The sequence below is a fragment of the Bos indicus x Bos taurus genome, chromosome 29, assembly GCF_003369695.1.
Source record: "Bos indicus x Bos taurus breed Angus x Brahman F1 hybrid chromosome 29, Bos_hybrid_MaternalHap_v2.0, whole genome shotgun sequence".
NCBI lineage: Eukaryota > Metazoa > Chordata > Mammalia > Artiodactyla > Bovidae > Bos > Bos indicus x Bos taurus.
Window position 1 is genome coordinate 4289027 of NC_040104.1, and position 27324 is coordinate 4316350.

At 49.0% G+C, this 27324-nt stretch overlaps 1 protein-coding gene across 2 annotated transcripts in view; it reads left to right on the plus strand.

Moving 5' to 3' along the window:
• The window catches only part of LTO1 (LTO1, ABCE1 maturation factor), a 67496-nt gene extending 42367 nt beyond the window's left edge, over window positions 1-25129 (plus strand). The window contains exons 4-5 of one of the 2 annotated variants that reach the window (XM_027532921.1): window positions 20864-20975; window positions 24809-25129. In XM_027532921.1, coding sequence (XP_027388722.1) covers window positions 20864-20975; window positions 24809-24862 — 166 coding nt within the window. In that variant the 3' untranslated portion in view covers window positions 24863-25129. The remainder of the gene's footprint in view (window positions 1-20863; window positions 20976-24808) is intronic. The other variant, XM_027532919.1, reaches the window with a different exon arrangement.
• Window positions 25130-27324: the final 2195 nt, after the last annotated feature.

Sequence of the window (27324 nt, forward strand, 5' to 3'; positions counted from 1 at the left end):
TTGCCATGCCCTCTTCCAGGGCATCTTCCCGACCCAGGGATCAAACCCACATCTCTTACATCTGCTGCATTGGTAGATGGGTTCTTTACCACTAGTGCCCACATGGGAAGCCCTTACATTAGCATACCCCGTCCCCAGGTAATAAATCTAACAAAATTTGTGTGAGCTCTATCTGAGAAGAACTACAACACTCTGATGAAAAAAATCAGAGAACAAAATAAATTCCATGTTTCGGAAAAAAAGCTTCTCAAGATATCAGTTCTTCTTCCCAACTTGGTCTAGAGAGTCAATGCTATCTAATCAAAATTCCAGCAAGTTGTTTTGTGGATATCAACACACTGATTCTAAAGTTTATATGGGCAGGCGAAAACCAGCACGGTATAAAGAACAAAGTCTGAGGACTGATACTACTGGCCTTAGGACTTAATGTAAAGCTGTGCAGACAAGCAGAGCCACCATGAGGGTAAGGTGTGTGTTGCTACTATAATGATCGCCTGGCTTGACGTTAAGACTGTTCCACTGCTCGGGTACCCCCCCAGTGGCCCCCCAAGGCCCCCTGAAGACTTTCTCCAATGAGTAGCCTGGCGTTCCAAGACCCTCTTTGCCCACGTCCATGCCTCCCCCCTTCCCTCCCACTCCTCCTATGAAACCTCCACGCGTGCTCCATCCCTCCCACTCCTCCTATGAAACCTCCACGCGTGCTCCACTCCTCTATAGCCTCCCTTTGCGGTGGTCCTCCAGCCCCAAGTGCACGACAGCTTGGCCTTCGAGAGAGACCCCAGTGCTGTGCGCAAAGGCTGCTCTGCAGTCCGCCTCTCACACTGTGGGGCCCACCCATATGGCTGGGCCTAGGTTGCTTCCTTTAGAATCGGTGACCACTCACCCCTCCCACAACCATCCTGGCCTTGCAAAGAGCTCAAGGGAAAAAGAAACCCAGGTTGTCCTCCAGGGATGCTGTCTCCCTCTGAATTTGGAATGCAGGGCTGGGATGCAGGGAGGTGGGATTCTGCCTGCAAAGGTAGCTCTTTGGAAATCACGCAGAAGCACGGAGCTCATAGCTTTCGAGCGTCTCGTGGTCAGATGCCTGGACTAAAGCATCAAGACCACATGAACGCCAAGCTCGCAGGAGACCTCGAGGGGTGGAGGCTGGTCTGGCAGCCCGCTCTGGGCTCTGGCTTGGCCTTTTGCCGTTCCTCCCGTTGTTCTGCTTGCCATAGGACTCTGGCTTGCAAGGCACAAAACCTCCTCAAAAGAACCTGAGCTGGAAAATTAGAGGGAGGCTGCAGAGGAGCTTTGTAAAATTGGAAAAAAAAATGAGTGTGCTCCCCATTGCAGAGTGCCTGGCCCGTCCCCCGGTTCCTGATTAAGGGGGATTGGTGTTTGTGGGGGACTTGAGCAAGAGGCCTCTGATTGGGAGACAATTTTGTGGCTTTGGCCTGTAATTTGGATTCGGGGATCAGACACAGTTAATGTGATAAACTCGCAAACCTCCGCTGGTGACCAGCCACGGAGTACGGCCCCCAGGGGCAGCCATCAAAGCCAGTGGCCCACAGGCCCTTCTCCTGCAGCCGCAACAGGCTGGGAAGGCTGGGCCTTTCTGGGCCGTGGAGACCGGCCCTTTCCGTGGCTGCTTTGGAAACCTGGAAATACAAGTCTCATTTGCCATCTCGTTCTAAATGCACGCAGCTGGCCGGCTTCATTTTTGCTGGACCTGGGTCTTTGAGATGCTCCGTGTCCTAGACTGTGAACATTTGGCGGCAGGAGGGGAGACAGAAAACTCACCCCGTTCTGGGGTCGTGCACCTTGAGGGGCTCTGCACGGATGTGTTGGGCCAAGGAATGAGAAGTGAATGGGATGAATGGGAACAGATGTGTCTTTGGCTTGAGGAGTGATGGCCTTCAGGGGTCATTCCAGGCTGGGGTCTGCCCCAAGAGGTCTTCCTGATGGCCAAGGTCATTTGAATGTTGCTGGGAACACATGGGTTCTCTCTGGCTAGTGACCACTTTGGTACTTTCTCTTGCTTCCTGAATTACCAAGATCAGGCTACTGAGAAAACAGACAAACTCTGTGCATGCGTGCATGCATGTGTGTGTATGTGTGAAATGTTGTGGGAGCTATGGGATGCAAGTGGTTGGATGAGGTGAGGGGTGGGGGCGGGGGGAATGCTGTCCACAGCTGTGGGTCCCCAGCCTCTCTGTCCCTGCAGGGTGGCATGGGCTGTATTCATCACCACTGCCCTTGTAAACGGATGTTAACCTGTGCGTGAGTCTTTGATGCTCCGGTTTTCCACTTATGTTTCTTTGGTTCAATTCCCCACCCCCACCAGTGACCAAAGCAGTGTGAATTTCCTCTTTCCCTCCACGTGGCTGGGAGAAGACTGGACATTTTCAAACAGGAATGCTTTCTAGGAAACCCGAAGGCAAACACATCGGCAGAATACGAGACTGAATAAGATGTGCATGCGTCTATCCTTCCGATCCTAACTCAAACTAAGATCTAATCAGGGGTCAGTTGGCTGAGCTGACACCATCAATGGGGAACCAGGCTTCGGTTTCTTCCCCTTTCTGAGGGTTAACCGAGATATGCGTGCATCTAATGCTGAGAATACTTTTCCGGTCTGCCTGCAGTAGGACATGTGATTTTTGATAATATCTCTGGATAAGATGATAATGGAATCCAGTTAGTTTTCCCAATGAAACAAGGACCCCTGAGCAACGCATCTCAGGACACGGAGCTCTAGTGACAAGTGCAGGGCTCTCGTCCTATTCAAGTCTTTCTCAGTGACTTCAGTTAGGAGTCAAAAAGCCTGCTTATCTACCTGGCAGACAAGAGGGAACTTCCACGCAAAAGATTTCTTACCAGGTACAAGGGAATTGGACAACCTTTCTCGCGTTCAGGTAAATTGAGACTGTCTCCAAGATTTCACTTTAAGAAATGACATCTTTAGACAAAATGCTTCTCTTATTTTCTCTCTGATTTCCAGTAGCCTAGTGTGCTGTGGGATGCCAATAAAGTTACCATAAAAAAGATTCTGAGGGCCAATTACCTGGGTCTATGTCACACACTCTTGGGGATTCATGGAAAGGCACTGAGGAGTCCTGCAGAGTAGAAATGTGCTTGTTTGGCCGGGTTCGAGAAATTTTCCTGGGAAACCCTGCCTCACAGCATATTTTCCAACGTGATATAAAAAAATATAAATAGCTTGTCTCTTTTTCTCAATCAGACATCCTCGAAGATCCTCTCAGTCAGAATCCTCACCAGACCCAACCAGATTTCAGCAGGTCCCACCATCAGCAGTGTGCAAAGATAGTTTTCCCTTAGCTCTTCCAAGCGAATCTTATCGTTTTGTTTTTTTTCGGCTGGATTCACAGGGGTATAATAATACTTTCGTATTGTTTAGAGTTTTATTTCTTTAATTGCTAGTAAAGAAGCTTTGCATTTTCCTGTGTGACAATGTGTCACCATAATTTTCTGGTGTATAAATTTAATTGTTTTTCCTTCTCTGATCACTTAAGTTGAAACTGAATATTGATCTTGTATGTTTCATACGGATACTTCTTATAACTTTTATTTGTTTATTACACATTTTCCCAATGCTTTTGGAGAAGGCAATGGCACCTCACTCCAGTACTCTTGCCTGGAAAATCCCATGGATGGAAGAGCCTGGTGGGCTGCAGTCCATGGGGTTTCGAAGAGTCGGACACGACTCAGCGACTTCACTTTTCACTTTCATGCATTGGAGAAGGAAATGGCAACCCACTCCAGTGTTCTTGCCTGGAGAGTCCCAGGGATGGGGGAGCCTGGTGGGCTGCCGTCTATGGGGTCGAACAGAGTCGGACACGACTGAAGTGACTTAGCATAGCATAGCATTGCTCTTTTAAAATTTTATCATGCATATGATTATGAAAGAAGTTAATTTTTTTTAACATAATCAAACCCCTCCATCTTGTATCCAATGAGATGTTTCCATTTCTTTAGTCAGAATTTCTTTTACATGGATGGGGAAAAAAGTGCTGTTCTACTTTCTTCTAGCTTGTTAAAACCTGAAAAAAAAATGAAAAAGGGTTTCCTAATCATACAAGCAATAGATGTTTGTTATGAAAAATAAAAATAAGAAAAATAAATAAGGACCTACAATCTTACCACCCAGCTAGCATTGGTAATATTCTTTATATATCTTTTTGGATTTTTCTGTTTGTTCATTGTTATTTATTTAAGTCATGTCCGACTCTTTGCGACCCCATGGACTGCTCTGTCCCTTGGGTTTTCCAGGCAAGAATACTGGAGTGGGTTGCCAATTGCTCCTCCAGGGAAATCTTCTGACTCAAGGATTGAACCCCCTGCATCTCTCGCCTTGGCAGGCAGATTCTTTATCCCTGAGCCACCTGTGAAGCCCTTGTGTTCATACACGAGTTAAACATTTTTAACTCTAATTTTTTAAAGTGGTCACACCCATGCACATACACGCACATAGATCTATCCATGTGCACAGGGGCACGTACACTCTTCCTCTGGAATTTCAAAGTCAATTTATCACATTGCTGAGAGTACCAGTAAAAGTCTTTTGTCTTTACCAGACGTGACGGTGTTTAGGAAAACGGCTCTGCAGGAAGGAAAGACCTGATTCAAGATGCTTGGTGATCCCCTTGGTGTAAATACTCCCATCGTGGCCAACATGGCTGATTTCGAGCTCTTCAGGACGTGGCCAATGTCTTGTGAATTTCCTGAATATGTAACATTTGGGTTCTGCCCACTGGCCCATCATCTTTCTTGTGTTTCTTCTTCCTCAAGAGCAAAATACAGTTCTGCTTTTTGCCTTCCTTTTTTTTTCTCTCTCCTATTAGGGCCTGCTAAGTTGTATATTCTCTAGTAAATGGGAAGACAATTATTAAACAATTAAATTAAAATGATTAAAAATGAATTATCTGATTTTTTTTTACTGCTCTTGGGATCTCTTATTTTACAAGCATTTTTTCTAATTGCCTGACACTTGCATAATACACACTTGGTAACGTTTGCTTTTGTATGTGCCGTATCGTCAGAGTTAATTTACCGGTTGCTTTCCCAGGTTTATACTTGCGATATTGTTGTTGTTTAGTTGCTAAGTCGTATCTGACTCTTTGCAACTCCATGGACTGTAGCCCTTCAGGATCTTGTGTCCATGGGATTTTCCAGGCAAGAATACTGGAATGCGTTGCTCTTTCCTTCCCTAGGGCACCTTCCCTAACCCAGGGATTGAACCTACGTCTCGTCTCCTGCTTTGGGAGGCAGATTCTTTACCTCTGAGCCACCAGGGAAGCCCTTATGACCACAAGAGAAAGAATATTTGTATGCCTCCTTTTTCTACATTTCTATGTTATTTCTTTTGCTTCTTAAGCAGCTTTCTCTGGTATTTCTAGGTTTATTTTAAAATGGGAACAATCAGTGGACAGGACACATCACAGGATGACTGATCTTTAAGGCTCGTGACCTGTTACTTAAGTGACACTGGCTTTTGGTTCTAAATCCACAACTTCATCATGTTTAAAATAAGAAATGTGTTTAATTGTTACAAATTTTTAAATAATGATTTTTTCCCAAAGTGTCTCATTGATATCTATTGGTATAATTCAATGACCTTTTATTATTTCTTGTGCTGATATGATACGTCATTTTCCTGCTTTATCACCACCAATATTTTTGGGACAGACCCTATTTGGTCGCTGTAGACACTTATATTTTTAAGTGCTGAAAGTCTTTGCTCATATTTAGAATTTTAGAATACCCTTTTTGTTTTAAGAATAATTTAGATACACAGGAAGTTCCTATATATCCCTCATGACATATCTGTTGTTAGTATCTCACATAACTACAGCCGGGGCGTCAAAGCCAAGAGACCGACATCAGGACATTGCTGTTAACTCCAGGCTTCACTGAATTTTTCCAGTTTTCCTTACTGTTTGCATCCCTAAGTCTATGTTTATGATCGAGGCTAGACTATACTTTTTCTCTGTTCTTTTCAGTTTGATTCAAAACTCTATTTGTATTATACTTACATAATGTACTCTCTCTCTTTCTATATATATATATATATATATAGTTGATTTACAGTGTGGTATTCGTTTCTAGGGTAAGGCAAAGTGATTCAGTTGCACATATATATTCTTTTTCATATTCTTTTCCATTATGGTTTATTACAAGGCCTTGAATATAGCTCCCTGTGCTATCCAGTAGGACCTTGTTTATTTTATATACAAAAGTTTATACCTGCTAATCCCAAACTCCTAATTTGTCCCCCACCCATATACATATTTATAAGAGTCTATTGAATGGAAGAAGAACTATTTCTTCCTTGAAGGATATGAATTTTCCATGATTCAGACAGGTGGACAGACATACAGGGGCGGTTCCATATGGTGATAAGCATCTGTGTTCAGGCTGTTCTAGAAGAATCCAAAAAAACAAGAGCTTCCTTTCATTCCCCTACCTCTCCTTCCAGAGGGCAAGCACATCCTTGACACAGGGAGCCTGGGGCTTCTCCGCCCGCAGAGGAGGGTTGACTCGCTCTGGTTTGGGGACAGTGTTGAAACGAAAGGGCAGCGGAGGCCAGGGCAGATCTCAGGGCCTGCAGACAGCAGCTGGAAGTGCAGACAGCTGGACCTGGTAGGCAAGATGGGGCTGTATTTAAAGGAGGGCATTCCGTATTAGCCATAAAAATGAACAAAACTGGGTCACTTGTAGAGAGGTGGATGGACTAGAGTCTGTCATACAGAGTAGAGTAAGTCAGAAGGAGAAAAACAAATCTCCTATATTAATGCAGGTGGGCTTCCAGGGGGCACAGTGGTAATGAATCCACCTGCAATGCAGGAGACGTTGGTTTGATCCCTGGGTTGAAAAGATCCCCTGGAGAAGGAAATGGCAACCCACTCCAGTATTTTTGCCTGGGAAATCCCATGGACAGAGGAGCCTGGCCGGCTATAGTCCATGGGGTCCCAAAGAGTTGGGCATGACTGAGCGCACATGCACGGGATTTAGAAAGAAGGTAGAGATGAACCGTTGTGCAGGGCAGGAATAGAGGCACAGATGTAGAGAAGGGACATGCGGACGTGGGGGGAAGGAGCGGGGGTGGGCAGGTCGGGAGATCAGGATTGGCATGTATGTTAACACCCCACGCGGTGTAAAGCAATGGGGACCTGCCGAGTAGCAGGTGCTTGCTGCTCTGTGATGACCGAAGGATGGGGTTGGGCAGGGGGGGGGCTCACGAGGGAGGGGACATGTGTCCATGTAGTTGATTCATTTCGCTGTGCAGCAAAAACTAACCTAACACTGCAAAGCAATTCTACGCCAATTAATACAAAGGAGGCGCATTCCAGGGATGGGGAAACACCCTTGCCCTGTTTCCGACAGTGTCCGCAAAAGTGGCAGCTCCTCTGGCAGGGTGGCACCCAGATGCCAGCGTGGGGGACGAAGGTGGGGGAGTTTGGGGCTGGACTCGCAGCAAAGGATGCCTGTGCCCACCCCTGGCATGGCAGGCGCAGCTCCATTCTCATAATGGCCAACAAGGGCAGCTCACTGGCGACCCAGATAGCCCTCTGACCAGCCTGCCTCTTTTCTTTCCCAGAACCGTGTGAACCTCCCAAACTCTCCCTGCTGCGACGTGAATAAAGCTCACTCCCATCTCCCTAGGCCCTCAACATATGAACTTTGGGGCAACACAAACATTCAGTCCACAGCCCTCCTTTTGATCTCAAATGGTTTATTGCCACAAATGGGTCTTTCCTCACCCCATCTTCTCATTTTGGGAAGACGTGGAGATGGGCCGCTGAGTAATCACAAGGGCTCCTAGGGTTAAGTCTCCCATCAAAGGCCTTTGGGGTCCCTTGGGATCACGGTTATCATTAAATCGCTTCTGCAGACTCACACTGAGGAATCTTAGAGCTGAATTATAGCAGCTGTCCTTTGGGAACCGGCCTGTCTGTAAATTCGGAGATGGAGCCTCCCCAGGCACAGGGGAAAAATCGTGGTTCAAGAATTGAAAATAATGTGGTCAACAGTAATTTAGAAGGCTTTTCACTGAGCACGGTTTAAAACAAGCAAGAAAAAAGGAAAGAGAAAAACAGCTTGTAAAAATCTGTTTTAAAAGCCTCCGTGGAAGTTGTTGCTTTAAAATACTACTATTGTGTCTAACTTCATTCAGTACAATTTTTATTAACTTGATTTTTTTTTTTTGCCCTCTCTTGCTTTTGCACTCAGTAAAAGAAAAACAAAAAACAAAAAACTCAACAACTTCTTGAAATGTTCCCCAGTCAAGCCTTTTATCTCCACGGGGTCAATTCCACCTGCCAATTTGCAAATGGGCTTGTTTGGGTCACCAGACCACAGCATTCTCGGCAAAGTTTCCATTTGCAGGCAGGCCAGCCCTGCCGGCCCTGCCCTCCTGAAAAGGTGCAGTCAGAGATTCACATATGACTTTCTAAGAAAATTGGTTGAGGCTGTGTGCGGTGGGGAGCAGAGCACGGATTCAGGAGGCTTTTCTGTTGTATCTTATGGCTTTTACAGTTTTGAAGATTTCGGGGCGGGGGGTGGGGCGCAGAGCTTACCCAAGAACCAGCTCTAGAGACCCCCTTACTCCCAGATCTGAGAGCTCAGAGGGGCAGGTGCTAGCCCTCCTCACCCTTTCAGGGAGCCCCTCTGAGGTCCCTGCCCCTTTTCAGTCTCTTATCTGCCCTCTGCCATGGTCCCCCGCAGCCTGGGTCAGGGACTCACCTGAGGGCTCCTGAGCATCTTCCTGCCTCTTCCTGTGTCCTGAGCTATGGCCATGGTCCCCCGAAGCCTGGGTCAGGGACTCTCCTGAGGGCTCCTGAGCATCTTCCTGCCTCTTCCTGTGTCCTGAGCTGTGCTGGGTGGGGTGCGTGTGTGCTAAGTCGCTCGGTCACGTCCGACTCTTTGTGACTTCATGGACTGTATCCCGCCAGGCTCCTCTGTCCATGGGATTCTCCAGGCAAGAATACTGGACGGGGTTGTCACGCCGTCCTCCAGGGGATCTTCCTGACCCAGGGATCGACCCTGCATCTTCTGCATTGCAGGCGGATTCTTTACCACGGAGCCACCAGAGAAGCCTGCTTGTTGGGGAAGTGGTACCACCTCGCTCCACCTGGAGCAGGCAACCAGGTGGACACTTGACTCCTACACAAACCATCACAAAACAATGGGCAACCGTCAGGAGACAGAGAGGACATGCAGAGGAGAGGGCTATCAGGTTTGAAGTGTGAGGATGTCCCCAGGAGCGAGAGCTGTTATCCTACAGGAGGGTGGAGTTCCCTGGGAGCAGGGGTGGGGAAGGCGGGCGAGTGGCATGGGGGAAGGGCAACTTCAAGGAGTAGGCGGGGCCCGAGTAGAGGAGGCAGGGAGTCAGGCCAGGGAGTTTGGGATTTATTTCAGGGATGCAGAGGGGATGCCCAGGGTCTTCATGCGGAGGAAAGTTCTGATGGGGTGGACGGGGCTGAGGGCAGGAAGTAGTGTTGGTGGAGGTGGGATTCTGACTCTGCAGTACAAGATCAGGCTGGGCTGCCTCTTCTCTAGTCCACCTAGGCGATCACACCCCTTAACCAGCAAACTTCTTTTTTGGGGGTTTGTTTTCTTTTAAAATATTTATTTATTTGTCTGTGCTCGGTCTTCTGTTGAAGCACGCAGGATCTTCAGGCTTTGTTGTGGCACGCAGGATCATTTTTAGGGGAGGCATGTGGGATCTAGTTCCTCAGCCAGGGATTGAACCTGGGCCCCCTGCATTGGGAGTGTGGAGTCTTAGCTGCTGGACCACCAGGGAAGTCCCAGTAAACTGAGAGCCTTTTCGAGGGGGCGGTATCTCACTCATCTTGCATCCTTGCCTAGGAGCCAGTGTTCTCTCTGTGTCCAGCTGGTCTCCGTTAGCTGCTGCCAATTAAAGGGAAAATGGAAACAGTGACAGACTTTATTTTCTTGGGCTCCAAAATCACTGTGGATGGTGACTACAGCCGTGAAATTAAAAGACGCTTGCTCCTTGGAAGAAAAGCCATGACAAACGCAGACAGCATATTACAAACCAGAGACATCACTTTGCCGACAAAGGTCTGTATAGTCAAAGCTATGGTTTTTCCAGTAGTCTTGTATGGATCTGAGAGTTGGATCATAAAGAAGGCAGAGTGCTTTCGAACTGTGGTCCTGGAGAAGACTCTTGAGAGTCCCCTAGACAGCAAGATCAAACCAGTTAATCCTAAAGGATATCGACCCTGAATATTCACTGGAAGGACTGATGTTGAAGCTGAAGCTCTAATACTTTGGCCACCTGATGCGAAGAGCTGACTCATTGCAAAATACCCTGATGCTGGGGAAAACTGAAGGCAGGAGGAGAAGGAAATGACAGAGGATGAGAAGGTTGGATGACATCATCGACTCGATGTACATGAGTCTGAGCAAGCTCCAGGAGAGAGTGAAGGACAGGCAAGCCTGGCATGCCTCAGTCCGTGGAGTTGCAAAGAGTTGGACACAACTTACCGTCCAAACAGCAAACAACAATAACAAGTTTCCGTTGCAGAAATAACGCAGACCCCTTTCCCTGGTAATCTTTTCACCCCCCCGCTCCCCCGAAGAATGCAAACCTGAGCCCTGAAATCAGAGCATTCTGGATGATTCCCTGTGGATGTGATTCCTGGAGGATGTGGTCACAGGAATGAATAAAAATTTTAAAAACCTTCCAGGAAAGTCATGAATGGGCCACACATCCGAGAAAGTGCCCCAGGCCATCTGCTCAGGATGAACTGGACAGGCTCTCTGAGCTCCTCGCTGTGTGCCTTGCCACTGTGGGAGCCCACCCCTCCCCCGCCCCGCCCAGGTCCAGGCTCCCATGATGAGGTGACCCCAAAGGCCCTGAGCTTTTAAACACAGATTTTCTGTTTGTGACTTCACTCCGGTTCCTTTGAAGCCAGGTGGCCTCGCTGATGGAACCCGGGAGCAGATGGCCTGCTCGGGGTCCTGGCGCCCAGCCCTGTGCTGCAGGGAGCAGGAACATGTCAGTGACTCACTCGGACAGTGACTTCTATGGTGTGGGCAGGCAGAGCCCCGAGACACCCTCGCCGCTGCCGTTCGCTTCCTAACTTTGGAGCATCTGGAGGGGCTGTGTTGACCCTGAAAGTTGAAAGGCTTTCTGGCTGCACGGCTGCCACTTCTCTTCTTCCTCAGGGATGTTCCCTGGTCCCCTGCCTGGCTTCCCATCCTGGAGCTGATCACACTGGGTTTACTGAGTAGGAAGTGGCACATGGCTGCAAGCATGCAAGACGTCCCACCATGAACTGAATCTGGGGATAAGCTCTGTGCCCCATGACCCCTGGGGTTCCCCAACCCTACTGGTTTCTCTCAGCAAGACAGTGATCCCCCAGATCCCTAAGCCCCTCAGATTCCCAGAGGTATCTCCAGACTCCCTGAGGCCCCTCAGGCTCCCCAAGTTTCCCCCAGACTCCCTGAGGTCTCTCCAGACTTCCCAAGGTCCCCCCAGACTCCCTGAGGTTCCCTCAGACTCTCTGAGATCCCCCAGATGCCCTGAGGTCCCCCAGACTCCTTGAAATCCCCCCAGACTTCCCGAGTTCCCCCCAGACTCCCTGAGGTCCCCCCAGACTCCTCGAGGTTCCCCAGACCACCAAGGCCCCCTAGGCCTCTGAGATCACAAATCCCCTTGCTGGCCCCCAGATTTCCCAAGGTCCACTCCTGAGTTCCTCCCTGACCGTAGAGGCCCCCACAGATCCCTGAAGGTCCCAGACCCCTGGAGGCCCTCCAAGACCACTAAGGCCCTTTGAGACTCCCTGAGGACCCAGACTGCTCACACCTGGGCAGGTGGTAAGGAGCAGCCTGACTGGGAGCTCCTTTCCATCCCTGAATCCTCTGGCTGAGGAGTTCTCTGACCAAATAGGACTTCTTTCTGCATTCAGCCACGTCCTTGGTGCTTAGCGTTGCCTCTGGGCCGGAGTGGAGCAAAAATAAGGCAAGGGGTCTGGGGTCCGAAGGACTGGTTTTGAACTTGAACCCTGTTCCTTCTGAGCTCCACATCTCTGAGCCTCACTGGCCCCACCCCCAGGTCATGTGGCTTAAGGCCAGGCACTGGGAATACTGGACTCGGGATGGCTGAGTTGGTCCTTTTCCTGGTCATCACCATGAGGGCTCCCGCTGGGCTGGTGGTGGGGGACACCAGGAGCCACCCTGCAGGGCAGGACTGAGGACAGCGGCCGCATGGGACGGTGCGAGGAACCCAGGTGGAGTCCCTTTGCCCCCCAGGGGCAGGAACGCGAGGCCGGCCCCCGCTCCCCCCACTCCCTCTGGGACAGCGGGCAGAGAATTCACAGCTTCCCTCCTGGCCCTGGTGCCCACATATTTTTCTTGTCAAAATGTTCATTTTTAGCAAATTGTACCGTCAAAGAGGAAAATCCCACAGACTGAAGGAGGAGGAGGAAGAAGAGGAGGAAGAGGAGAAGAAAAAGAAGAAGAAGGAGGAGGAGAAAAGCTGTGTTTACATTTTAGAAAGCAACCTCGGGGAGACAGCAAACTTCCTGCCTGTGGAGACCACAGTGAAGCCCTCGGGAGCCCTCGGGAGTCCACTGGCTTGTTGGGCCTCTTCCTTAAGCAAACTTGAACCTCACTCACCCTACTCGAATTATTCTTCAGGTAACCGGGGGCCCATTTGGGCTGGTGGTCCTGAATTCTCAGAACAAAATCTGTCTAGTAGGCAGACCGAGAGGTTTGGGATGAGGCAGCACGTGTGCGTTCAGTCGTGTCTGACTCTTTGGGGCCCCATGGACTGTAGCCCGCCAGGCTCCTCCGTCCACGGGATTCTCCAGGCAAGGACACTGGAGCAGGTTGTCATGCCCTCCTCCAGGGCATCTTCCTGACCCAGGGATCGAACCCAGGTCTCCTGAATTGCAGGCAGATGCTTTGCCACTGAGCCACCCGGGAATGAGGCAGACTCTGGTATGAATTCCGGAACATCCAGGGGATTTCAGTGTCTTTAGATCTGCAGGTTTCTTTTTATCATCCGGGCAGCCTATTGTCTGATCATTTAAAAAGAATTATTTGGCTGTGCCAGGTCTTCGTAGCAGCCCACAGGATCTTTAGTTGCGACGTGTGAACTCTTAGTTACGGCACATGGGGTCTAGTTCTCTGACCAGGCATTAAACTGCGATCCCCTGCTTTGGGAGCTTGAAGTCTTAGCCACTGGGCCACCAGGGAAGTCCTCTGGCTGACAATGTTAACTTCTGAGTTAGCAGTGCCATGGAGGCTGGGCTGGGTATGGAATTGCACCCTGAAATCAGCAGTCACACTTACACACAGGCTCCCACCCCATCAACAGAAGCAATCTCCTTACCTCTGACAGAGGGGACGTGTCCCCTTTCTCGGAGATATTTCCCAGAGCCTCACTCAAGACACTTGACATTTGTCCTCCCTAATGGAACCCATGGCCCCTCAATACATCGACTGGTAAGGCTGATAACTAAGATTGGCCATCAGGATGTCTGCAGAGGAGAAATATGTCAGGCAATGAAGAGAGCCGGAGCTGGTAATGGGTGCCAATGGAACCAGGAAAATACACGTGATGGTTGGTCTGGCTCTGTTCACAGACCCGGACACTATTGATCGATTAACTAGAAGTCAAGTCTCTTTGAGGACAGATCCTGTAAATGTCACTGCCGGTTGATGCCATCATTATTTTCCTGATCCTTCCCCAAAGTGATAGATACATGGCTACTGACCATGGTATGTGTGTCCTGAGAAAAGACTTTCCAGGATTGTTGGATGCAGGGTCTGCTACCAGGAGACCTGAAACTCTGTTGCTGACCCCAATGACAGTGATAAATAGAGTCCTGGCCCAATTTCATGTCACAGCGAATCCAGGGGCTCACCTGCGATCACTTTCTCGGTCCCTTATTGTGTAACTCGGGGGGCTGCAATCCAGAGTCGGCAGGACCCTGGCTTTGATTCTGTGACCTGCAGAAAAGGAGTCATTCGGTGGGAGGAGCCAAGTGGAGCCACCTGAAACTGTCCCCTCCTGGCTGAGGCAGTGAGGCAGAAGCAAAACCACCCCAGGAGGAGCTGCAAAGACTTGGTGCATCACAAAACACTTAAGGATGCGGGGGTCCTGCCCCATCGCATTCCCATTCCGCTCACCCATCTGACCCCAAAGCACGCAGGACGTTCTGTAAACCACGCCAGAGGCGGTGTATGGTAACGAGGAGACTGACACGGCCCCTGACGCTGTATGTGGTTGTGTTCTCACTCATTTACTGGTTTAGGCACTTTTCATTCCTCCTGTAAACTCTTGTTGTCAGTTGGGTGAAGCTTCCACCGGAAGAGCGTCCTGGCCATGTAGATCAGCTGGCAGTAAATTTTTGCTTGTGTTGTCGTTCAGTTGCTAAGTCAAGTCCAACTCTTTGTGATCCCACGGACTGCAGCCTGGCAGGCGCCTCTGTCCTCCACTATCTCCCAGAGTTTGCTCAGATTCATGTTCATTGAGTCGGTGATGCCATCTAACCATCTCATCCTCTGCTTTCCTCTTCTCTTCCTGCCCTCAATCTTTTCCAGCATCAGGGAATGAGTTGGCTCTTTGCATCAGGTGACCAAAGTATTGGAGCTTCAGCTTCAGCATCAGTCCTTTCAAAGAATATTAAGGGCTGATTTCCTTTAGGATTGACTGGTTTGATCTCCTTGTGTGTTATTGATCTGAAAATGCCTTTATTTCAATTCTCTTGTTTTTGAAGGACATTGTCATTGGGTATAACATTCTGAGTTGGTGAGTCTTTCCTTCCAACACTTTAAATATCATTTCCCACTATTTGCTGATCTCTTTTGTTTCTGATGAGATATCAGCCATGAGTGTTGGGTTCTTCCTGGATAGGTAATGTGCTCTTTTATCTGGCTGCTTTCAAGATTTTCTATTTTTCAGTAGTATGACAATGTGTGCAGGTATGGTTTTCAGGCTTTTTTGGGATTTTGTTTTGTAATTATCCTATTTGGGATTTATTGTGTTTCTTGGATCTGTAAATAGCTTTCTCCCTATTATATGGAGATCTTCAACTTTGGGAATTTTTTGTTTTATTTACTCAGTCTTTTTGTGCTTCCTTTCACTCTGTTTTATTTCTGGGACTGCAACTACACATATTCCAGGCCATGTGACTTTGTTCCAAGGGTCTCTGAGCATTTGCTAACTTTCTTTAGATTTCCCTCTCTCTCTTTAAAATTTACTCTGGTAGGACTGGGTCTTTGTGGCTGTGTGCGGTTGTGGTGAGGGGCGGCTGCTCCTCACGGCGATGCGCGGACTTCTCGTGCAGTGGCTTCTCTTTTGTGGAGCACAGGCTCCAGGCACCTGAGGCTCCAGGCGGCCTGGGTCAGCAGTTGTGGTGCGCAGGCTTAGTTGCTCTACTGCATGCAGAACCTTCCCAGACCGGGGTGGAACCCATGTCCCCAGCACTGGCAGGCAGATTCCTATCCACTAAATCACCAGAGAAGGCCTCTCTGTTGATTGGATAGTTTCTATTGATCTGTCTTCAGGTAATTTCTACTGATATTTCTAATCTTCTTTGAATCCACTTACTTTTTCACTTGTTACTGTGCCTGTGAATTCTGGAATTTCCATTTAGTTCTCTTTTCCAGTTCTAATTTATCTGCTGAGATTCTTTATTGATTTGTTCATTAGGGCCATATTTCCCTTTAAATCCTTGAACATATTTATAATAATGGCTTTATATATCTGCTAAGTCCAACATCTGGGCTATCTTCCGGTCAGTGGCAATTGACTCCTATTTTATGGCATATGAGTTATATTTTCCTTGTGCTTTGCTTGTCTAGATTTTTTCCTATTATTTGGAACTTCAGATGACACATTTTAGAGATTTTGAATTTGATATTTATCTCTGAGTACTGCTGGTTTTATTCTTGTAGGTGGTGGATATTCCTGGCTGATAAGTTGAACTTGCATAGACTTGGATCTGGCTTTTCCTGGGCCCCTCTAAGTTGCTTTGACTCTCCTTCTGAATTCTGTCTTCAAGCTTTGTTGAGAGTTGATTTAAGGCTCTAGACTTAGATAGACTAGACTTTGCTATAAGTTATGGTCTTTACTCCTAAGGCACAAATTTTCTGATGTCTCTTCTCCTTTCTGGTTGGCTGGAAACTTCAGTGTGTCTCAGCAAACTTTGGTCTCTCAACTCCACAACACCTGATCTCAGGTAATTCTTACATAGTCTTTCCCTATATACTCACAACCCCACTCTTAGCCAAAGACTTGCAGGTAATCTTCATGCAAATGTCTGAGGTGTTCCTGTGGGCACAGCTGCCTCCTCTCTGGCACCCTGACCACAGATTCACATCATTTTCACAGTCCCCTCCGCTCAATACGATTGTTCTCCTCTGCTCTCGCTCCTATACTGTGGTCAGGAAATTTCCCCAGGCAGAGAGGCTGGGCAGTTAATGGGATTGCCTTATGAATTTCCCTTCTCTCAGGGATCACAGTCTCTAATGCCTGCTTTCTGTTGCCCAAACAAGATTGCTTCATATTTTCCCCCCCAGTTTTATGGTTCTTTATGGCAGGAAGCTTCCACTGGTAGTCACTTCTCCATCTGGGAGCCAGAAATGGAAGTTAAATGGTATGCACCTATTGATCTAGAAGTGTTCTTCTCCAATCCCATTGGTGAAGAGGATAAAAAACAATTTGTCATCATAGGAGAAGGACAGAAGTTCACATTCGCTCTCTGATTCCAGACTGGAGCTAACTCTCCTGTTCTCCCAACAAGACACCTCATAGGGACCATAGTCATCCTGATATTCTATAGATCAGGCTGGTCTTCTGTACTGATAACCCATGTGAACTGGAAGTGGTGAGCACGGAGCATAGAGTATGCAGAAAGTGAGAAAGAGACTTCTGACAATATAAAGGGCTGCATGCCAATGAAATGAGCAGGGACCCAGTGTCCAGGGCCCGTGGGGCTTCCCTTTAAAGCAAAGAACCATTTGCTGCCCATCCTACATCTTCTACAGCTAGCAGGAAAGAAGCACAAAACTTAAAGTTGTTTGGACTTGGGGGGAGGTGGAAATCGATAGCACTCTCAGGAATTCTGTTCTAACCAGCTTATTGAGTGGTTTGAAAGGCTTTCTATCTCACGTGAGACCCAGAGCAGGTCTTAGAGGGCTCGGTGGCAGGCAGAGCCTGGAGTGTAAGTTTCTCTGTCCCTAGGGGCTTGCGATCCACCAGATAAGGTGATGAAGGCTTGCACAGGTGGAGAGTGCAGAAAACCTCTCCAGGAACGTCTCAGCATAGACCTGTGGGGTTCTTGAGTGAAGACATGCTCTTTCTAGAAATTTTTCTTTTCTTTTTTTTTTTTTTGGCCATACTGTGCAGCATGCAGGATCTTAGTTTCTTGACCAGAAATTGAGCCTGTGCCCCACTCTGTTGGAAGTGCAGAGTCTTAACCACTAGGCTGCCAGGGAAGCCCCAAGATGTGCTCTCTACAATATAGAAGCCACTGGCGGTTTGAAGAACAGCTTGTGAGTTGCTAGTAGGTTCCAACAGGGCTGGAGCACCTGGCCAGGGCACTCCAGGCGGCTGTGCAGCTGAAGTGCCTCTCATGAGCTGGCTGAAGACTGACTCTTTTTTGCATCACGTCCTCTCTGAGAAGTAACCCTGAAAGACAGCAGGGGCGGTGGGGGCATCCCGCAGGCAGCACACTGGCCATCCACTGTACATAGAAAAGTACCCAGAAGCAGGAAAATCCACAGACGCCTGGACATGGGCACACGGCTTGTCTTATGGGATAGGAGCCTGAAAGGAACCGTATTAGGAGATCGGGAACAACTTAGTTTGGAGACGGACCTACAGCAGTGGGCAAAAGTGTGTGGATGCCAACTGGCCTTCAGAGGACCTGTCCCATAGTTCAGGCCCGCAGGGACCAGGTCAGTGGGATGACCTGTCCTGGAGATGATGGCCAGTCTTTCTCCTTGGTTATGGCACAAAAGAATAAATCAAAGATGATGAACCCCAAATCTCTCTTTGGCTGCTCTCTTTGGATGACCACAGTCATCCCCAGATGATGCTATTGATGATGGAGTAATGAACAAGAATCCACAGGAGACAGCAAAGATACCTCTTTCTTCCTGGAAATTACGTTACTACGAGAGTGTTCAGAAATAATGACTATGGTCTTGGGGCATGTTAAGTGGCCCATAGACACCAATACCCATGCTGGACACCCAGACTTTCAGCAACCAAGACAAATGATGACCCTTCAACGTGACACCCTGCCTTGAGAGCACCAGTGGGCCCCTTAGCGGCAGGTTGAGTCCATCACCCTCTTTTAATCTGGAATTCTCCAGGCAAGAATACTGGAGGAGGTAACCGTTCCCTTCTGCAGGGGATCTTTCTGAGCTAGGGACTGAACCCTAGTCCCATCTTTCCTGCATTGCGGACAGATTCTTTATCAGCTAATCCACTAGGGAAGCCCTTCTAATCTGGGTAGAACAGCAGTTTGTCTTTTCTGGAACTGCCATTACTCTTGGTATGGGTTTTGCTTCCTCTGCTCACAGTGCTTCCCAGCATCCATCAAAGGGCTTACAGAATCCATCCCCGAGGTCTGACTGCACACCTTGAATTGAGAAGTCATTTTACAGCTGGGGAGATACCACATTGAACACACGGCCTTGTGGTCTACTGGTCTTAGGACCTACTCTCATCAGTCAGAAGCAGATAGGCTGGGAGAATACAAGAGCATCCTGTGAACGACTCAGCTACCCATCAGTGCACCCAATCAATAGCCAGATATGGTGCTGTGACCCCCAAAGTTGAAATTCACGGGTTCAAGAACAAAGGCTGGAGTAGGAGAGCCATTTCTCATTGTCACCGCCGCCCCCACCCCCCACACCAGGTGCCTCGCTGGAGGTACGTGCTGAACATGCCTCTTGCTTCCTGCCCCTAAGCTCCTCTGAGGACTGCCATGGGTGTGTGCTTAGCCCTCACACACACTATCTGGAAGTGCTGGGAAGTCAACATTCTGTGGGCTGATCCTCTGTCCGATGGAGGGGGGAAACTGACAGATGAAGGTTAGACATGAGAGCTGGACCATAAAGAAGGTTGACTGCTGAAGAACTGATGCTTTTGAATTGTGGTGCTGGAAAACACTCTGGAGAATCCCCTGGACAGCAAGGAGATCAAACCGTTCAATTCTACAGGAAATCAACCCTGAATACTCATTGGAAGGACTGATGCTGAAGCTGAAGCTCCAATCCTTTGGCCACTGATACAAAGAATTGACTCATCAGAAAAGATCCTGATGCTGGGAAAGACTGAGGAAAGGAGAGGGGCGTGACAGAGAATGAGATGATTGGATGGCATCGTCCACAGACTCAATAGACATGAGTTTGAGCAAGCTCTGGGAGATGGTAAAGTCAGGGAAGTCTGGCGTGCTGCAGTTCGTGGAGTTGCAAAGAGTTGGACACAACTGAGCGACTGAACAACAAGAGATCCCAAGAGCCAGTGGAGGGAGACAGGCAGTGGGGTTGGGGGAAGCTAGAGAGGCCAGGAGGCATTGTGTGCAGCTCTGATGAGAAAGAGGAGGGAGTCAGGTGACCATCAGGAGGGAAGTGTTCTGGATGGAGGGGATAGCGTGCGTTAGTCTCTCAGTTGTGTTTGAGTCTTTGTAACCCCATGGACTGTAGCCCGCCAGGCTTCTCTGTCCATGGGATTCTCCAGGCAAGAGGGGATTGCCATTCCCTCCTCTAAGAGGGGATAGCAGGGGACCACCTCATGGAGATGAGGGTCTTTTCCATTCCAGCGCATTCAGTGTCTAGAAATAAAAAATATTCAACTTCACATAATACCCCTGAGAAAGTGGCTTAGCAGGATTATGTAACTGCTTCATGTACTGGTGAGCCCAGGGGCTTCACAGGGTCCTCCATCCATTTTTCTTGCCGATGGACATAATCTGGACAAGAAAATTGTGATTTGAAGATGGCAGATCCAAAGGGGAAACAAAAATATGTGTAGCAGGCATCCGTTTATTAGAGACCAAGTTTAGTTATGATCAGTCAAGTCTTTCTCCTTGATTACAGCAAAAAAGAATAAATAAAAGAGGCAAACCCAAGACCTCTCCCTGGCTGCTCTTTAGAAAGGCCGTTGTGATCTGGTGGAATCCAAGTCAGGTGTGGTGGGTACCACAGTCACCCCCAGGATGATGCTGTTGATGATGGAGAAATGAGTAAGAATCCACTGGGCGCAGCAGAGATATCTTTTCCTTCCTGGAGACTGTTGCTAAGGAGCGTATTCATAATGAAAGACCATTGTCTTGGGGCATGTGAAGAGGCCCACAGAAATCAAAGGACTTTAAAGGGGTTGAGAAGCAGGTGTGGTGAAGACTCGGACATGGCGGGAATTGTCAGGGCCAGAAGGGACAAAGTTCAGACGGTGCCCACGGCGTTTTATTGCAGAAAGGAAAGCATCCTTTTGAATTCTGTAATAACACTGTGTTTGTGGTCTATTTTCATCTGAGGATCTCAGAACACTTTCAGGTTGTCATTAAGCTTCACAGCGACCTGATGTACTGGGTATAATTATACCCATTTCATCGCAGGGTCATCTGAGGCCCTTTAAGATGAGCCGACTTGCTTGGAGACTTTGATCTAGACTTTTCTGTTTTCCACCCTGACTTGCCTGGTTCATTTTAATGTCGCGAAATCAGTGAGGGACATGAAAATTTCAACAAATCTACTCCAAAACCAGTTACTCAAATTCTTGGGCAAACCCTCCGTGGCTCTCCATGACCACCTTCCTCTCATGTTCATTAACAAAACCAGTTAGCCAAGGTATTTTTTTACATGCTTTTAGGAAAAGTCGTTGTATGGAAATATTGGAAGGCGTGAGATTGATCCCACGGAGCAAATGCGCCCCTTTCCCATGGTCTGGAATGGACTCCGTCCCAGGCAAATTGGAGTTGCAGGTATGCCGCTAATTTCCCATCATTCTGCTTGGAGGCGATAAGATGTCTTTTCATCTTAAGTTACATAAGTATCCAAACACATAAGGAGACCGTTATTACAAAGGCAACCGACAAGGGCAAAAAAAAAAAAGACTTTCATTTATTCTGAATATCTGCACTAAACGGTTTTGATGTCTTTTCGGGGACTCCTAAGTACTAAGAAGGAGAAAAAAAAATGCACAAAAGTCCTTTTGAAAATGCAACCTGGCTGTCGCTGATGTTGGGTCTGTCGAGAAATCTATTGTCCATAAGGCAAGGGCCGGGCGATCATAATCCATCCTATGATATTTGCATTCGCCTTCCCCGTCTGCCCAACCGGCGGCTTATGCAAAGCAGCTCTTAGTATTCTTAGGGGGGTGGGGGCAGGGAGAGAGGCATGTACATGTACTTCAAAAACTCAGCTCCTGACAATGGAGAACATTTGTGGTAAATATGCTGCACTCTGGATGTTTTCTACCCGCTTCTTCAGGAAAACAGATGGGTAGTTTCTCTGACAGTGAAATTTATAGGTAACTGAAGGAAATGAGTGGTAAAAGGGAAAACTCCCTGTTTTTAATGTTTCCCATATAATCAAGCGCCTCTTTCATGGAGGTACCCCACTGCACTCCATCCTTCCACATTCTTTCCCCTTGACTGGCTCTCAAAAGATCCATTTCAACGAGGAAGAAAAAACCCAGCATCAAGGATGATGGTTGCGGATCCTGACACACACACAGGTTGTCTGCCTAACAGATAGCTTTGGCTCGGCCATATCGGACAGCCGACCTCTGGGTGAGCCGCCCAGCAGCCGCACTCCTGTGGTCGATGTCGAGGGAAGCCGGCCCTGCAGATTAGGGGCCCCCCGGGAAACCGAGACCGATCCGGCCGCTCAGTTTCATCTCTAATCTATCCGGCGAGGTGTGTTCAGTCAGCGACTTCCCAGGAAGACTTGGGCCGCATGGGAAGAAATTTAAGTTTCCAGCCTGTGTCCCTAGGGCCGTCTGAATGGAGCCGGTGTTTGAGCCTGTCCTGCACCTCGTGTAGGTCTGCGATACCATCAGGGGTGCCCCTGCGCTGGGCGGCGGGGGAGGAGGGAGGTGGCCGGCCTGGGGACTCGAGAAACTCAATCCCAGGCCGTTTTAGCTCGACAGCCATGGATGGAGAATTTACTAGGGTGGATGGATGGATAAATTAAATCACAAAATCTGCACTGGGAGGGACAGGAGTGTATGTGACTACTGTAACACAAGTGAGGATAAGATATATGTGCATGTATATATGTAAAGATGTATATGTATATGTGCATTATATATATAAAGAGAGGTGGGCTTCCCCAGTGGCTCAGTAGTAAAGAATCCACCTGCAATGCAGGTGACACAGGAGATGCGGGTTTGATCCCTGGGTCAGGAAGATCCCCTGGAGGAGGAAAGGGCAACCCACTCCTGTATTGGAGGAAATGGCAACCCACTCATGCCTACAGAATCCCATGGACAGAGGAGCCTGGTGGGCTACAGTCCCTGGGGTCGCAGAGTCAGACAAAACTGAAGCAACTGAGCGCACACTGACACACACACAGAAGCACGAAAACGTTTCGGATAAATGATTTCTTCTGTCTCAGAGAAACTAGGATGAGATTTCAGATGGGTTCTGAAGGATAAATGGAAACTCAGTGAGAGGAAGACTCTGTGACTTTATTCAGGCTGCTGTCACAAAGCACCCCAGCCAGAGGGGCTGCAGGCTGGAACCTCAGACCCGGGTGTGGGTGGGGCCGGTCCTCCTGAGGCCCCATCCTGGGCGTGCAGACGGCCATCTCCTGCCCGTGTCCTCACAGGGTCGTCCCTCTGAGTGTGTCTGTGTCCTGACCGCCTCTTCTTATAAGGCCACTAGACCTCTATGAGACTAGGGCCCGCCCAAAAGACTTCATTTTTACCTTAATCACTTTTTGAAAGGCCCAGCTCCAGATACAGTCACATCGTGAGGTGCTGGGTCAGGACCCCAACACAGGGCTCTTTGGGGGAGACAATTTGGCCCCTGACAAAGGGAAGGTGGTCCTTCCATGATGTTATAGAGACAGCAAAGCCAGAGACACAAAAGGGCAGGGTCTTGGGTCAGGTTTCCCGGATGCAGAGCCTGAGGTAAGGGCTGGGATCCACATGATTTATTGAGGGAGGTCTCTCAAAGGAAGTGAAGGAGGCAGGATGGGGCAGGGGGCAAGCCTCAGTGAGGTGGTGGTCTCAGCCGGAGACTGGCCTCAGCCTGGGCCCTCATGGAGCTCTGGGGTGTCAGATGTGGCACCAATAGACTTGATGCCTCTTGAGGCCACCATGGGGGCTTTTTGTACACCCCCCACCAGGTTAGCTGGACACTGGCTGTGGTTTCCCAGGATGGCCAAAGCGTGATGTTCTTAGCCAGGGCTCCCATGGGGTTGAGGACCAGGTCAAAGCTAAGGTTTTCCCCATAGTCAAGTACGGATGTGAGAGCTAGACCATAAAGAAGGCCGAGCACTGATGAATCTGTGCTTTCGAACTGTGGTGCTAGAGAAGGCTCTCGAGAGTCCCTTGGACTGCAAAGAGATGAAACCAGTCAATCCTAAAGGATATCAACCGTGAGTATTCTTTGGAAGGACTGAGGCTGAAGCTGAAGCTCTAATACTTTGGCCACCTGATGCAAAGAGCTGACTCACTGGAAAAGACCCTGATGCTGGGAAAGATTGAAGGCAGGAGGAGAAGAGGACGACAGAGGATAAGATGGTTGGATGGCATCACTGACTCAAGGATATGAATTTAAGCAAATTCTGGGAGACAGTGAAGGACAGGGAGGCCTGGTGTGCTGCAGTCCATGGGGTCGAAAAGAATCAGACACGACTGAGCAACAACAGCAGCAACAACTGGACCAGGAGCTGCCTGAACAGCCAACATCAGAGGCTGGAGGTGCTCCTGGCAGCCGAGCTCCTGGGGGACCCGAGTGGGTGCCCATGCTTCCCAGAGGTGCAGTGAGCTTGAGGGGACAGAGTGGCTGCGTTTGTGGGTTGACCACGGAGGTCTGTAGTGGTGAGGGTGGGGTGTGGGCAGAGCTACTGAAAGGGGGCAAATTGAGGATGAAGCTACACTGCTGCCCCTGGTCTCTCTGGCCTGCCCCCCGCCCCCAGCCTGGCACGTGGCAGGGACCCTGCAAGAGTTGCTGTTCAGTTGCTAAGTTGTGTCTGACTCTTCGTGATCCCATGGACTGCAGCATGCCAGGCTTCCCTATCCTTCACTATCTCTAGGAGTTTGCTCAGACTCATGTCAACTGGGTCTATGATGCCATCTGCAAGAGGGGCTATGAGAAAACCCATGTGGGCCAGCCCTGGACCAACTTCTGCATTCAGAGAGCTACTTCCATTGCCTCTCCTTGGGCTTTTATTAAAAAGAGGTGATTTCTCATTCTTTGCTTTTGGATTCTAAAGGTCTTCTGAGTGGCTTTTGAGCTATGGAAATTATGTTAAACATCACAGAGTTGATTGCTTTTTATAAACTTTTCATGATCTTGATTTCTTTTTAACCTTTAGAATAAACAACATAACTCTGAATCCTATAAAGGAAAAGGAAAAAAAGAGGTGATTTCAACCTGATGAGTAAATCCGAGGGGACTGGGTATATAAGAGGACTGTGCATCTTTGCAGAGGAGCCCGCTGCCCAGAGGCCAAGGAAGTGAGAAGTTGGACAGCGTCAGCCGTGCGGGAGGGGGCAAGGTCCTTCCTCTTCGTGGGGCGTGGAGCCCAGGGGTACGCAGAGTGAGGAGGAGGATGACTAACGGCAGGCTTTCTTCCTCCCCAGTTTGTCGGAGGTGGTCCTGTCCTCCGTGGCCAGCTCCATCCACTGTGGGTTTGAGGGAAGCCCTCCTGATTTCGTCACCATCATCACACCTGCTGGAGGATGGTCACGTGCTGGAGCACGCAGGAGTGGTGCTGTGTCTGAATCTGGCACCGAGCGCAGGCAGGGAGAGGTTCACGTGGTGAGATCTGCCTTGGGAACCACCCTCTCCAAAGCCGACATCCTGTGAGATTCACGAGCAGTGTTCTGAGCCTTCTCAGCAGCGCCTCTTCCTGCTATGGACGCTCAATGCCTGTCTGGTTAATAAAGGACACGAACCACTGATGCGTCCTCTTGCTGAATCCATCTGGAACTCTGGGGATGGAGAGCAGGTGGGGGGCTGCTAGCCCAGCTCTGACAGGGCTCCTGTTTTGATGATGGACAGGGACCCTGGAAGAGCCCCCTCACGCACTCCCATAGGTCAGCTTGGGGACGTATTCACTTTCTGCTCCCATCAGACTGTTCTTTCTGGCAACGGAGCTGCAGGCTGAAAAAGAGGATATGATGTGGGGACTTCCCTGAAGGTCCAGTGGTTAGGATTCTGTGCTTCCATTGCAGCAGGGACATGGGTTCGATCTCTGGTCGGGGGTCTAAGATCCCACATGGCTTGTAACATAGCCAAAAAAATAAAAGGGATTCTATCCTGAACAAAGCGGTAGACCCCCCTCCTGTTAGAGTCATTTGAGAAACCGTGCATTTGATTCCTTACAGAACAGTCTCCCATCCCCCTGTCCCCCAGTCCTAACCATCAGGTGGATGGCTGGTGTGCCTGTAGATGTTAGTGGATTCCTGCGTTCTAATAGCAATTGCATGGTGGCCTCATTCCTGAGGGACCGCTGAGTTTCAAACATTCTGGTCTCTTAATGTTATGAAAATATGCTGTTTATTTTTTTTTAAAACTAAAGGGAATAAAGACAGACAAAGAAAGAAAGGGAGAAATGCAAGTTGAACCTAAGACGACTTTTTTTTTAAAGTCGACCAGAAGGCACGACAGAAGTCTGGCAAAGATAAAGCCATGGGTTCAAACGTATAGCGCTTACTTTTCCTTTGCATCAAAGCAAAGCAAACATCGAGAAGGCCCATAGGCAGATCTAACCTCCTCAACTGATCCTTTCTCCCCCCTCACTGGCTGCTGGGGGACGTAGATGCCTCAGCCTCTTAAATAACGCTCGGAACAGCGGGCCAATTGTGTGGCCGGGCCAGCGCTGCCCCAGGTAGCCGATAACTTCCTGTGTTGAAATGATGACTTGGAGATTTCATCCCGATATCCCCGCTCACCAGGAAATATCCTCTTACAGACCTGCCATTTCGTAAAGTAATCGGTGAGAATGCCATTAAAGTCAATGTCTTAATTAAGCTAAGCATTAGCCAAGGAATTACAGGCATCTGAAGGCTTAGATGGCCTGTGGGATCTCGTTTCAAGAGGCAGAGGTGTGTGGAAGGTGGAGGACTGGGAACTCCGAGGGAGGCGTCCACTGCCACTGAGAGCCGGCGCGTCACGGTCGCCTGGGACCCCTTCGGCAGGGCTGCTCACACCCCTGCAGGGTGGGCTGAACCCAGCCCTTCTTGGCATCTCCAGGTTCTCCTTTTTTAAAATTAATTTTTAGTTGAGTACAGCTGCTGTACAATGCTGTGTTAGTTTCCGCTGTACAGCCACGTGAATCGGCTGTACGTATGTGTGCATCCCCTCTTCTTTAATTGCCTTCCCATTTAGGTCACACAGAGCGTTGGGAGAGTTCCTGGGGCTGTGCGGTGGATTCTCATTAGTTATCTATTAGTAACAGTATCAGGAGAAGGCAATGGCACCTCACTCCAGTACTTTTGCCTGGAAAATCCCATGGACGGAGGAGCCTGGTAGGCTGCAGTCCATGGGTCACTAGAGTCGGACCCGACTGAGCAACTTCACTTTCACTTTTCACTTTCATGCATTGGAGAAGGAAATGGCAACCCACTCCAGTGTTCTTGCCTAGAGAATCCCAGGGATGGGGAAGCCTGGTGGGCTGCTGTCTATGGGGTCGCACAGAGTCGGACACGACTGAAGCGACTTAGCAGCAGCAGCAGCAGCAGCAACAATATCAATAACATATATATGTCAGTTCCAATTAATCCCATCCCCCCTTTCCCTTCTCAGTGTCCATTCATTTGTTCGCTACATCTGTGTCTCTATTTCTGTTTTGCAAGTAAGATCTTCTGTACCATTTTCTAGATTCCACATACATGCATTATTACACGGTATTTGTTTTGCTCTTTCAGTCTGAATGAGCATCTCCACATCCATCTCCAGCTTCTTTAACCCGTTTCCTTGCCTGTGGTCAGCCGTTCCTCTTCGCCTTGCATAGATGCCTGCAGGCAGATGCTGAGGATGTGGGACCTGGGACCGGCTGGCTCGGTCTCTCCCGGGACCTACATCTGGGGGAAGCTGAAGTCATGCAGGTTGGCCGAGGTCCTCTCACGCAGGGAGCGATGTGCCTCGGGTGGAG